We start from the raw sequence: 14,375 nt of genomic DNA on the forward strand, positions 1-14,375 counted from the left end.
GTCTGTCACTTAGCTTCCACACTACGGAAGTTATACAAAAGCACCATGTTCTACCTGGGAAAGCAGTAATGATACTGAAACACCACAAAGCTATTTCAGACTCTCAGTAAATCCATATCAAAAGTACCTATTTTACAAGCAGCAAAGCTTTTTCTCACCTATAACCCAGGACTAAAAACTCAGCTTGAAATCTCACACTGTGCTCCATCAGTTCTTTCTTAAGCATTACTACCAGTAAAAAAAGACCACGCTAGACACCTAAAGTCTCTGTTACACTACCACAACCCTGCAACCCCCAGTGACTATTGAGTGGCAACAAATCTAAGTTCAAGAAGCAAAGAAGGGACTTCCCATTCTTAGTTATGTTGGCTCAGCAGGTCTGATCACACAAAAAGCTGTGAACACTTACTTCAGCAACAGCTATGATGAAAATAAGCAGGTCAACAGCTATGATGAAAATAAACACCAAACACACAATTTGGACACCAAACAGCAGCAGGAGAAAAATTACTTCGGAAGTCTATGTTACAAGTATGCTGGAGTTCAGCACTGCCACAAAAGAAGAAGAAATGCATGAACTTTGAAGGCAAAAAAGCACCTTTTGCAACAGCTATGCAAATACAGACTGATATGAATTTGCACAATTGGAGTAAATGGTTAGTTATTTCCTTCTCCTTTCCTGTACTCTTAAAGTAAACATTTGTCTGGCTTTCTTTTAACCACTGGTGGAGTGTGGGAGGCGTACTCATCGCTTAGCCAAGGTTTTGTGCCACCAAAAAAAACTACCCACTGTGGATGTAGTGACATGGAAAATGGCTCACATATATATGCCCAACAGAGAAGCTGAGCTCAGGAAAGGCCTGTCCTGATGGCTCTGAAACAGGTCGCCTTTCACCACAGGTGACCTCCCAAGCACAGGAGCTATCCCCTTTCCCCAGGCAGCAGTTAGGGCCTCATGTCCACTTTAGGCCAGTCTAAGTGTGACTGACACAGAAAGGAGCCCTGCCCTTCTCAGTGCCCCCTCATGCAATCTTCTCTGCCTTGCATCAAGAGCAGCATTTTCTTGGCAAATAAACCAGGTAAAACTCACCAAGCGAGATCTGAATTCGCAAGCAGGCCAGCCGCCTGGCAGCTCCACAAGCCCTAACACAAGCTGAAAGCTTTAGAACTGCAGTGCTCCTTTGACAGCAGCCTGCACTTAACCCAGCCTAAAGCAATCACGTAACTTCAGGGTGAATAACACAGTGGTCATCACACTGGGTGAAGTTCACAAATGGCAATCACAGAAAACTTTTCCAAAATACAAGTTTATAAGCACAGCAACGTGCATTTTCTGTTCTGAAAGTTACACAATGAGGCACAGAGAAGTAAATGAGTCATGGCTCAGCAAATGAGTCAGTTCTTTCATTTACCATATTCATGACAAGTATTTCACCATGGAAAACAATTATTTTGATAGGCCTGTTTTGTAGTCTGTCCTTGGAGAAGTTCACTGAGTGACAAGAGATTGCAAGCCTGCTGGAACAGGCTCGTGGAGAATTCCCGTGCTCACAGCTTGCTCACACTGTGCTTCTGTATCAGCAGCTTTCCTTTAGGGCAGCAGGCTTGGTCAACCAGGATCATGCTCCCTCCATAAGAAAAGGAGTAACTGGAAATGCAGCTACAACTTCTGTCAGAGTTTAAGGCCTTTGTCACCTATAATATTTGTTAGGCAATCTAAGGTTACCAGCCTTAAGAAGAAGACAGACATCTGGCCTGTAGTTGCACTTGAAATCCATATTTACAAATGTCAGAAACTACCGATTAGAGCCCTTTTTCAGCACACCACACTCACACAGGTTTTGCAGGCTGGTATAAGAGCCTCCAAACAGCTGACATGCAGCTCTCAAGTCAGTGGAGACCCTGTGTTGCTGCACCACATCAGGGCCTGTGAGCTGTCACCACCACACTGCACTCTTAGACACCTGGCGTACATACTGCCCCACAAACATTGCAAGAGCCCCTGCCTGCAAATATACCCATTCTTGACAGAAAGCAGCTGACCAAAGTTGTTTTTACCTGTGCAAGAGGAGCTGGTCAGTGCAGAGATTATGGTGTGAGGGCAGTCTGCTCTGCAGAGAATAAGTCTGTCAAAGGTCCCTCCAGCCTGCACTGAACATGCTGCTGCTGACTCCCATTATTTGTACCCAGCTACTGACAGGTATTTGTATCCAGCTACTGATTAAAGTGCAGGCTCCTTCTGCAGCAGTCCCATCTCCAGCCCACCATACAAACACAGCATCTCCACTCTGCTTCTGACACCACCAGCATCAACTGCAATACAGGGGGATCTGCTTGACTTTGTCCTATACAAACACCACACACCCCAGTCCCCAGGCTCATGACGCTTACTGCCTCACCAAGGCTGCATGACATGCTTTGCTTCCTGGGCTCCTGGAGCAAAGCGTAGCTACACAGAACACCCCATGCCTAACAACCAAGCTACATGTATGCCAGGGTAATCTACAGACACTCCTTGCACTCTAATTCTGCTGAATCTCCCACCTCACTCACCCATTAACTTTTGCCTGAGGTGCTTTCATTGTATCACATCACCATCGTGTTGCACATCACCCTCTCGCTCCCACAACGAAGTTATTGAGTACACCAGGCCCTTGCCTGGAATGTGGTTCTGCCATTGAGCCCTCGCTGGCTCTGGCACAGTGCATCATCACATTGGATGGCTCTCACCATGGTCTCTAGTGGTGGTATCTCCTGGATTCGGGTTCCTGTATCTTTCAGCACTTTGAGAATATGTTGATTCCCCTCCTAGAACTTTAGACTTTTACAGTTTTTTGTGCTTCTCCTTTTACTTCCTAAAATCACAACTTGGTGTCTCATTGCTCAGTCATCTTCCTCTGCTTCTGCCTTTCAGATGTTTCTCAAGACTTGATCTCTACTTCTTAACTTCCTTTTGTTATTCAGTGAGGGAGGGGAAGATGGACCACATAACAGGCAGGATTCACTGAAGCACATGCCCATGATTCACATCTCTTCCCACTCATCCATTCTAACATTTCACTAGCTATCACTTCACACTTTGAGTATCAGGAAGGAGTAGCTTTGATCTTACTGACATCTTGTTCCCTTAAACGCATTCTACATACTAGGAATATTCAGCTTTCTGACAACAGCAGCACCCTTCCTTGTCCTGCTGAGCAGACACAAGAGCTTCCTTTTAAGTACAAGACAACTTTGGATCTCTTCAGTACTGAGATTACAATGCTCACATCTGTCCTATGTTTTTAGTCGTTACTACTTATCTTATACTGCAACCAATGCTAAGTTGTCTTCCATATGGCCTCTTATCATCAGGAAAAACTTCTCTAGTCCTTCTGCAGCAACTCTGACAGTTGTCTTCCTTTTTCCCCTTCCTACTTTTGTCCTCAGTACTGTCCAATGAAGCTGTGTATCACTCTTCATGAGATTCTTTTCCGCACTCCCTATCCCAGGTCAGGACAATATACAGTGATATAGCTATATATAGCAATATACAATGCTTTAAAACTAAGCTATTTATTATCTGTGCAGGAGAATTAAACTATTGAAAATGGCTTACAATTTTATCAATGAATAATTAACACTTTGAAAATATCTCTTTCAAACACTTGTACAAGACAAAGTCAATGGTTTTGTTATACCACCGGTCAAGTTTCCATCATCATGTAACAGAAACAGCTTCTCCTAAAGTAAAACCTGACAAACTTAGCTTCTGCTAAAGTAAAACCTGACAAACACCCTTCAAATACACAGAAAGTCGCTATTATCTGAAAAATCAGAGCATTACCTTTGTGCATCAGATATATCTTATTTATAAAACTGAAATTGGAACAAAAGGTTGAAAAGAGTGTCAGGACACTCACTTCATAACTTAAAACTATTTCACAATCTCAAAAGCTACAGAACAGCTAAGTTACTGTTTGCTAACCTATTTTACATCTTGAAAGCTGTGTTTCATTTTGTAGGAAAAAAGTCTATCAGCTTCCATGCTTTCACTAATACCCACCAAAAGTAGAGCATATAGAGGGAAGAGTCATTCAGACTATATCCTCCTTAAATACTCATCAGGTATCTAATGAGGTCTTTGACCTTTATCTTATCTCAGGAAGTATTACTTTGCCACTTCTCTTTTTGGCCTCTCATCTATAAAGTGTTTCACTCAGAATTTCATCACCTTTCTTCTCTTCAATATATTATTCAGTAAGACAAAGTCTGTTTACTCCTAAACACATCTTTGTTCCCTGCTACCAGTCACTTACATTTATCATCTACAAAATTACCTAGAAATCAAACCTGTAAACTACTGCCAGGATATGTGACAATGTAAAAACTGATCACTCGAAACTGTCAGTATGCTGCTTCTAAAATTTATACATAGGACTAATAAATTTATTCTCAACTTCCTTATCCCAGCAGACTTTCACAGCATCTGTTACATCATGTCCCAGTCCTAGTCAGTGCCTGCCATTCATGCATTAGCACATTGAGCTGGAGTCACTTCTATTAATTCATGCACTTGTATTTGACCAGGAAAGCTGCATGATGCTGCTCTCACATATCATGGCTTGCAATAACAAAAAGATAAAAAACAGCTCTGCATTTTATGTCATCCTCATCCCCCTGCTGTGGAGGAAGCAAAATAGAAGTTCTGGGCTTCTGTATAATATAGCTACACTAAATCCAGAAACATAATATAATGTACTTGATATTTTATCCCCCAGACACTAACTGTAGACAGTTTGCAAGGTTTCAGTTTACAATCTAAATCAATGGAAGAACTGAGACTCATTTTGCATGTACCACAGCAGCAGCACAGACAGTTGTCCCAGCTGTCATTGATAATAACAGTATTTCAGAGTAAAAGTGTTCATTTTTTTTCCTTTTCTTGAGCTAATGTATTAAGCTATTCATTTAGACTATTGATTTTTCCCCATTCTTGAACTTTTAAAATCAGCAGACTCTGCAGAATTGTCCTAAAGAAGAACAAGCCATGCTTAATCCAGTAAGCATAGTCACTAAATCCAGCTTTGTAAATATGCAAATGAGTGTTTTACTAAGCCTACCTTCCACCCTCCCAAAACATTGCATTGTATTCCACCAACAGCAGAAGCAAAGTCTGATGGAACTGGTGTGGAAGCAACCTACAGCTTACAGTACAGTTCCCCCCTCAACTGATTTCCTCACATTTTCCAGAAGATCCCAAGAAGATTATTTGTAAGTGTATTTGGTAATGAATTGTTAACACAGATTTTCTCCGCTATCCCTTCATATCCTATCACAGCTGCACATAAGAATAAGAAAGGACGAACAATCAAGCACGTGAAACCCTGAAGACCATCCTAGCTGTATGTATTTATACTACTGACAAACATACTGTCAATCCTGTCATTAATCACTGAATATGGATCGGTGCTCTATGCACGTCAGCCTAGTCAAAATCAAGGCTGAATGTAGAAATTAAGAACTAATAATACAGGTCAGAATCCAAGGGTAAGCTAGAAACTAAAGTGTTTGAGTTTAAAAAGTTTGTGCTGCCACTAGGCCTGGCACCCATAATGGAACATTGCTATGCAGAAAAAAGGCAGGCCACTGGCATAAAAGAGGAAAGACTCAAACTCTAAGCATTCAGAAACAAATCTGAGAGCCACTGAAGCCTTTAACACAAAGCCAAGCTTCTAACACAAGCTTAAAAACAAATAATTAGAATACACGCAAATTGGATCCTCTACTCTGTTACAGGCTGTGCATTTGTCTTACACTCCATAAGTCTTTATCCAATTTTAGTGCATTGATGGTCTAATTTTTTTTATTGCATTAGTCAGTGTAAATTAAACACTGTAGTCAGCTGCACAATTCCTGCATAGTTCCTGCACTGTCACTGCATTACTACCGGCTGTCAGTAACCAGTTAGCAGTGAAACTTGGCACACATACAATAAAGTGTCTCATTTCTTAGAAGTCATACAGCTATGCAACAGTTGATTTTTCAGGCCTTTAAAACAATCATTTGAATGCAATTAACTTTTGTGTAAAAATAAAGAAAGACACAAAAAATATATATATTAACATGCATTTCTGTGAAATATCTCTACTATGCAATTTACCCTATTATTTTTCCAACGGTGCCAAAATGTATTAAAGGTCTGACACCAATTAACAATGAAAGATGACTTAGGCAAACAGGTGGACTGTTAAATAAACTCTGATAAACTTACTGACAGGTTTTACTGCATCCTTCCAATTAGCGTCACACTTTCTCAGCCATTGCCCTTGCAGTGCCAAAGCAAAACTTCCAGGTATTTCAAGACTGTCAAATACACTCACTTGCAAAGAGGAATGGAGGTTTAGAGCAAAAAATAATAATAAATAAATAAATAACCTTTAAAGCCACAAATAAAAAAATCACACTCTCCTTTTCAAAGCATGTAATGGTGTGCGTCACAATTACTTTAAAATATACTTTAAACATTGCTGAAATCCGCCCTCTTTGACAATTTGGTTTTCACTTTTCAGAGATCCTTAATAAAGTGTTGGTAAAAATTCCACATTAGGAGACTCTGTAGTCTATACTGAATTGTGTCACATCAGGAAAAGTCTTTTGTATGCCCACTCAGCTCTTACAGCAGGCCTTTTATCAGTTCTGACTTTAACACAAAGGAGCTCTCTACACTGTAGTCACTATTAGAAGGCTCAACTCCTTCAGTCCATTTGCAGAATTCAGTCAGAAAACAACTATTTTAAGACGGTGATTTATATCTCAGCTTTTCCAGACTTTCTGGCCCTCCACAGCAGGGCCAAGGCAACAAAGACTGGATGCATGTTGCTGCTTCAGAGAGGACAGCAGGGTAATGTGCCGTAAGGCCATCACATAAATCATGGTAATTGGCATGTAGCTGGAAGGAGAATGCAAACCAGTGTACAGCACCAGCCAACAGCACTAGTGATCCAGGTCACAGAAGGTTATGAAGCCACATCAAGGGCTGCACACATACCCAGCCGAGAACATTTTACATAGGTCGTCTTGGACAGTAAACCGAGAGGAAAAACTGGAAGTTCGAGGAGACAGATCTCTCAGAACAAGTGCAGTTGTTGGACAGCACTCAAGTATTCACGTGCTGTCAGGGTGACTGCATTCCAGGCAATCAGAATTCACATTAAATCTGTATCCTTGCTGCACATGAAAGCTTTTTAAGATTTCAAATTAGTTCATGTCACAGCATATTCATAACCTAGGATAGCTTTTGTCAGTTAAAATAGTGTGGTGCTTTTTTGACTCAGCTTTTGGCTTTTTTTAAAGATGCAGTGAATTCTTCTACCTATCCCCTCAAGAAAATAAGATAAAGAGAAAACAATTTAAGGAATATCAGCTGCTTTCCTATACTACTGTAACTTTGCACTTATATTTACACTACTACAAAACTTCACATTTTATCTTGACATCACTAGATTACCTAGATAACAGCTGACACTTAAACTGAACTCATGCAGACATATCTTAGTGCATCTACTGTAGTTCATCCTTCAACAGTAAGAACTGCATGTGACAGTTTAGCACATTTTTTCACCTGTTTTTTTTTAATTAGAACTTGACCAGAGTCTTCTTAAGCAATGGTTTTATTTTAACAGGTTCATTTATAAAAGTAAAAGATACAGCAAAATGCAGCAACTACCTAATGACTTCTAAGGAAACCAGTTTGTCTGATGATGACTTTCAAATAGCCCCAGCCTCCTCTCACACACAGATTTGGCATTTAATAGTTCACCTCTGAAAGTCAGCATCCAGGGAGAGAGAGCAAATGCAGGCATCAACTGCTGGCATGACAAGTGGCTCAAATTCAAACATTGCTACATACCAAAACATCAGATCATATACAAAGATGGAATCACTTTCTAAAAGGAATGGCAGCTTTGAAATGAAATTTTTTTCTTGGAAGTGAGGAAAGCCTTGAAATTGAAGGGTAAACGGAACATAAGAAATACGAAAACTGACTTAAAACAAGGAAAGAAATTTACATGAAACAAATACAACATTCCTGTATAGAAGTTTTTTCATTTTAAAAATTGTGATGGCAAGTGATTAGCAACTATTTTCCTTAAAAAAATAATTCTACAGCAGTATTGACATTGTCCAATCACATTTATCCTACTATTCCAAATTACATAAGAAGATAGTATGGATAAGTTTTATTTTTGTATCTTGTAATCACTCTAAAATACTTACATTCTCTTGAAATCCAGATTAGATATTGTTAGAAAGCCTGAATTAATGGCAGGAGCTGATTTACAAAGCTTTTCCACCTTCTTGAAAGACAGCTTTTTTACCTCTTTAGCTCTATCTTTCTTTTCAAGGTTTCCAAAGAAATGATTCAAGGTCAAGGATAGTGTATTAGAGTACACACAGAAAATAGCTTGCATATTCGCCAGTTAATGCACTGCATTCCAAATCTAACAAGGAAACTGGAATGTATTACATGTCTCCCTTACAGGAAGAAACATTTAAAAACTAGCTTACAAGTTTCTGTTCTGGAATTTGGAAATATCAGTAGTTACTCTTAGAGCAAACTGCAACTGGAATCGATGAAGGCATTTTCACAAGACTCTACCAGTCTTGGAACTAAGTCAAAAGAAGTCCAGCAAAAAGTCAGACATCATTTGTTTAAGCCCATACCACAATATTGTATTAACAAATTCTGGATTTCTTGTTTTACCCATACATTCCTAACCAAACCCCAGCTGAAGCTGACTGTGGGACAACAAGATTGTTCACCATTTCAGCACACTAAATTCTCCTCTTCAAATACGCAGAATTTAACACAACCTTTTCCCCTTGGAGAAAGGTCACTACACATACCAGAACAATTTAGTATCACAGGTCAAAAAGAGTTAACACTAAACACAGTGCCTGCACTGCCGCTAATGACAGCCTTAGTTTTTTCATACAACTCAGTATTACTTTCACTAAGTAATTCACTTTACTAAACACATCTGTCCCACAGGTTTCATCAACAATTACATATACATTGCACACATCAGTGAGGATCACCGTATCTGCTAAAAGTCATTGTTCAGCTCACGGCACAGTATAACATTTGTGCCACCTTTGATAATAAAATACTTGGTATGGCTTTATTAACAGAAAAAAACCCAGTGTTTCATGGTGTACCACTGGCACTCAAACAATTGAGTCACAAAAGAAGAGAAATTACTTTTGTTTTACTGGCTCTGCAGTTTCACAAAGTTTTGAGTTTAACTCAAATCATTGTCCACTAAAACGATCTGAAATCTGCTGACTACAGTACACATTCCACCAGAATTACATGCAGCCACCAACACAGTCTTCTAAAGCCTTCTCTTGCTCTTTCTTGCTGAAAAATTTAGCTTTTCCTGGTTTGGAAAGCAAAACGAATCTCCAGTCTTTAACTTAAGAATAAACGAAAGAAACATCAGTGACCTTCACCCACTATTTAACAAAAGAGAAATTTTACTTTGCTCTTCTCTAAGAAGCATTTTGGTTACATCCCCCAACTAGGTAACCCTGAGAGGCTTCCAAAACACAAGCCTGCAGCTCCAAGCGAATGATGCTTTTCAGCTGAACCTCCTTCCACAGACAAGAAGCTTTCTATCTTATAATACTAACACCATATTCTAGGGCTGTGGCAAGTGCCAGTCAATGAATTCTTTCTGTTTTCCTTCCCTAGGAGTCCCTTCCCTCCAACTCACTCCCTTGCCATTCGTACCTAAAAGGAATGCCTTACCACAGTCACAGAGCCTTATGCCACTATGGAAAGAGGGCTGTAACTCCTTTAAGAAAGGCCTGTGTGACCAAGAAGGGTCTACACAACAAAAACCTCAAACTATCAACAGACAGGGATAATGTAGGAGCACTTCTATGACATATCAAAAAAATTCCAAGTATTTCTAAAGCGGCTGCAGCTGCAGCAGTGAAGCTGAGTTTTACAGCACCAAAGCCAAGGCCACCTCTGTCTTTCCCCAAGCCAGAGCCATACCAGCAGAGGCACAGGGGTTTATTTCTTCTCCTAGAATAGCTGCATTAAGGGCTCTTGCCAGGTCAGCTGCGCTATTGAGGGATCACACCTCTTCCTAACCTTGACAGCCACAGCTGTGACGACAATACAGCACTGTGTACTAATTCAGGACTAACCTCAGAAACCAAATATATACTTCGCCATCTAAAACTGTCTGCTTGCTCCTGGCATCTTCACAAATCTGGCCAAATGAAACACAGTCGAATTTTCCTTACAGATTGTTGTATTTACTCACAAAGTGCTTTCTTGTTTAGACTGTAATTTTTACTAAAAATACTAGGTTTGAAATAAGTTAAACACATGCATGGTAAAAGAGTTGTTTTATGCAGTTGGAAAGGTCTGCTTTAGGAGCCTGCATTCTCTGGCTTTTATAAAATAAACTAAAGAAGAAAGACCTTCATGTCTAGTTGAAGCATATCAAAAAGATATAAATATATCAAGAAATTAGATGCAAATTCAATTGCAAAGCCATCTTTTTCTGAGAAAAATCTTTCAACATTAAGTGATGCTAATTATTATGCTACGACAGCACCAATAAACTACAAAATAGGCTAACAGACAACCTTACTGCCTGATTACCAAGAACATTGTGTGTATCACTAATACATCACCTTCATTTTATTTCAGATTTTCTTTACAACAAGGTAACACACAAGAGACTAAGTTGGCAGGCATGAAGCAGGATCACATGAAGATTTTTAGCAAACCTTAGATACAAAGTTTGTGAAATCTTCCTGGTTAAAATGATTTAGCATGATAAAATTGTCAGAATGTTTATTCAGGGCTAGACCAAAAAATTAAAAATGCAAAAGTCAGAAGCAAATGGTGCCACTTAACTACCGCTGAACCGAAATTTACGCATTTCTCAAATCAAGTCCTGCATTCCCTGTTTAAAATAATACTTCAGGTTACAAGTAAGGCTGTTAGAACTGGCATGTAATAAAATGTATTTTGTCCAACAACTTCACTTTTCCATACTTCAATAGTAAATATTTACAGAGTTTCCATTACTCATACTGCAAAGAACATAAGTTCACATTTTTATGGTCACTAAACATGCACTTACATAAACTTAGAATTAAGTTTTCATCAATGCTACATATTCAGCTGTATTATATGGAACCAATTCCATTCTCTGCCCAACAACTCACCCTAGAGCTGAATTGCCTTTAACAGTTGCACCTTTCTGCTTCACAAGGAGTATCTTGTCGGCAAGATCCGGTCTTAATGACACAGCTACCTACCCAAATTACACAAGAACTTTCCTACAGCAGGACTCAGCCTACCCAAGTCCTCCACAACTCCCTTGCTAAAGGCCTCTGTCAAAACAAGTGACATCTTTCATATCACCGGTTTCCACTACTATTTTGCACAGAATTTCGAAGGAGGCTCACATAAGGTTGGATGGGAAATTACAACAAAGGAAATGTATTTTCAGCAATAGGTACAGAATTTGTTTGAAATGCATTTAAGGGTTTGAGAAGAAGCAGTTAACACTTCAGTCATATTTATGCATATTTTCTTTCTTCATACCTACCCTTGCCAACATTACTCAATGCCCCCCCATTTGAAGACACACAAAAAGTTACTTTTTTTCTTTCATAACTACTCACTGAGGCCTATTCCTCTGCTGAAAGCAAGCAAAGCAAAGTCCACGCTGGGTGTCTGCCTCCTAGAGAAGATTGCATATTTTATTTATTGCCCCTTGGCTTTATTTTCACAGTGAATTCCTGGCTTAAATGCAATCAGCCAAGAAACCCTCCCTATGTGCACTCCTGTCATTCCTAATCGCTTGCAAACAGAATCAAGCACAAGCAAAAGGGGAAAAAAAAACCTCAGCACTGCCAACCAAACTAAAAAAGCCCTACTTCTGGTTTTGCCAGTCCTGAGGAACAACAGATGCACCTCAGACCCCTTGGAAAGAGAAAGTTAAAAGATGAAATTTGTAAGAAAGTTAATTAGATTAAAAAAAAAATAAATAAAAAAAAGTCTCCTAGGCAGAAGAGAAGGGCAGGGACACATCTTCCCTTCGGGAAAAAAACTGATGGCACATTTGCAAGGTGCCCGCCAAGCCAAACCCGCAGCAGGCGGCACCGAGGGTTTGGGGGAGCATGAAGGGGGAATCCCGGCGCCCCCCACACACACACACCCCCGAGCCGCCGCCGTCAACAAAAGGCGAGCAGCAGCCTCTTTTGTCTGTCTTCCCCTTTTCAGGGGAGGAGGAGGAGGGGAAACGACAGAAAACTGAGAGAGGGAAAAAAAAAAAAAAAAAAAAAAAAAAAAAGGAAAGAAAGAGACGCAAATAAACATGAAAATGAGAACAAAGTGGCCGGGTCTCACAAAGAGCATCACCACCGGCGGCTCGGGCTGTCTGCCGGGGGCGGCTCCCATTCCATTCCCTGAATGAAAGAGGAGCCGCCCCCGGCAGACCGACCCCAAAAGTGGGGGAATACCCACCTCTGCAGCCCTTTAAACAGCGGCAGGGAGGAGTTAACCAAGGGAGCCCGCAGCGGGTGAAGAACAGCGGCAGGCGGCTGGGCTGGGGGTGAGGAAGAGGAAGGGGGTATTGTTCCAGTAGGAGGAAGAGCTTGGCTTTCCCCCCCTTGTCACGAAGCCGCTCAACCTACAGCAACCCACCCAGCCGTACCAGCCCCGCCGGGGCGGATCGCGGCTCGTCGCCGCTGCCCTAGAAATGCCTTTGTTCGCGGATCCCCCCCGCACTCCCGCTGCCGGGGTCTCGCACCGCTTTCATGTCTTTATTTTGGACGGCGGCGCAACCCGCCCCCCCTCCTTCCCCCGCCGGCCGCCCTTCTGCTGATTCATTTCCACCGGCGGGCCCCCTCGGGATGGGGGGGGCGGCATCTCCTCGCTATTGTGGTTCGGGGAAAAAAAAAAAAAAAAAAAAAAAAAAAAAAAAAAAAAAAAAAAGATGACCCGGATTACCGGGGGTGGACGCTGGAAAGGGGGGCAGAGCCAAACGGGATTACACAGGCTGTGGATTACCGGGAGCGGTGCGGGGCCGCGAGTTAAAGGGACAGCGGGAGCCATGTCCGTGTCACGGAGCCGCCGCGCGTCCCGGGCACCAGGGGGAGGAGACCGGCGAAGGAAGTTGCCCGGCCCACGGCACGGCCGGGGAGCGAAGGGCTCGCACGGGCCGGGCCGCAGGCGGGGACAGAGAGGGGACGGCAAACGGGTGACACGGCACGGGAGACCCGCAGCCCCGAGCGGCGGCGGCCCGGCCCGGGAGCGGACCCGGCGGGTGACTCACCGACTTGCAGGACGTTATCGACGCAGCCGCCGTCGAGCAGAGCGATGCCCCTGCGGAAGGGCAGCCGGTTCTCGTCGGCGGCGGCGGTGGCGGTGTCCATGGCCCCGCCAGGCGCGGCGGCGCCCCCGGGGCCGGCGGCGGGATCCTCGGCGCCGGTGTTGAACGAGGAGTACATACAGATCTCCCTCTCGCTGCGGGGGAAGGACCAGTAGACGATCCTGCGCTGCACCGGCTCCGGGATCCGTTCGAACCGCTCTTCCACCCGCTGGAAGGGCCACTTCTCCGCAACCTTGCGAGCCGCGATGTCCAGCAAAGACTCGGGGCTCTGGGTCTTGCCGAGCGGCAGCAGCCCCAGGGCGGCGGCGGCAGCCGCGGAGGAAGGTCCGGCGCAGAGCGCGCCTCCGCCGGGCCCAGAGCCGCCCGCCCGCAGCCCCGGCCTGCAGCCCGAGCCATAGCCGGGTCTGCAGCAGAGGCGCTTGGCGGGGTGGGGGAGCTGACCGCGCTCCGCCATGATCGCGCCGCTTCTAAGCCGACGGCGGAAGTGGCTGTACCCTATAAACGGCTCCAGGAAGGCAACGAGCGCCCGCGAGCCCCCGGGGACACGCCCCCCTCTGCCCTTATGTGGCGAAGAGGGCGGGGCCGCGCGGGCTCGCGGGCCGCGGGGTGGGCGGGGCCTCGCGCGGACCGGCGTCACGAACGTAAATAGAACGGCGGGGGGGCGGCGGGGGCAGGGCGCGGGGGCGGCGCGCGCTTCCCCCCCCACACACACCCCCCGCCTTTCCGGCCCCTTTTCCCGCTGACGTCACGCGCCGAGCCCGGGGCGCGCCCTCGCGCGCGTGGTGGGAACAGGGAGGCGCGGCCGCTCCGCCGCCATATAGGGAATGGAATGCGGGGGCGGGGCCGCCGCCGCCGCCGCCTGAACCCGGTCACCTCTGCCGGGAAAGCCGCCGGGGCGGGGCGGGGCGGGGCGGGGCGGGCTGAGCCGACGGGAAGTTCGGTACCAAGTTCGGTACCGGCCGCGGC

The 14,375-nt window shown here is 44.0% G+C and overlaps 1 protein-coding gene across 1 annotated transcript in view; it reads right to left on the reverse strand.

Moving 5' to 3' along the window:
• Positions 1 to 13,878, reverse strand: part of ZSWIM6 (zinc finger SWIM-type containing 6) — a 107,471-nt gene extending 93,593 nt beyond the window's left edge. The window contains exon 1 of the mRNA XM_083883642.1: positions 13,353 to 13,878. Coding sequence (XP_083739768.1) covers positions 13,353 to 13,863 — 511 coding nt within the window. The 5' untranslated portion in view covers positions 13,864 to 13,878. The remainder of the gene's footprint in view (positions 1 to 13,352) is intronic.
• Between the last annotated feature and the right edge of the window lie 497 nt (positions 13,879 to 14,375).

The sequence above is a fragment of the Zosterops lateralis genome (genome assembly GCF_965231275.1).
Source record: "Zosterops lateralis genome assembly, chromosome: Z".
NCBI lineage: Eukaryota > Metazoa > Chordata > Aves > Passeriformes > Zosteropidae > Zosterops > Zosterops lateralis.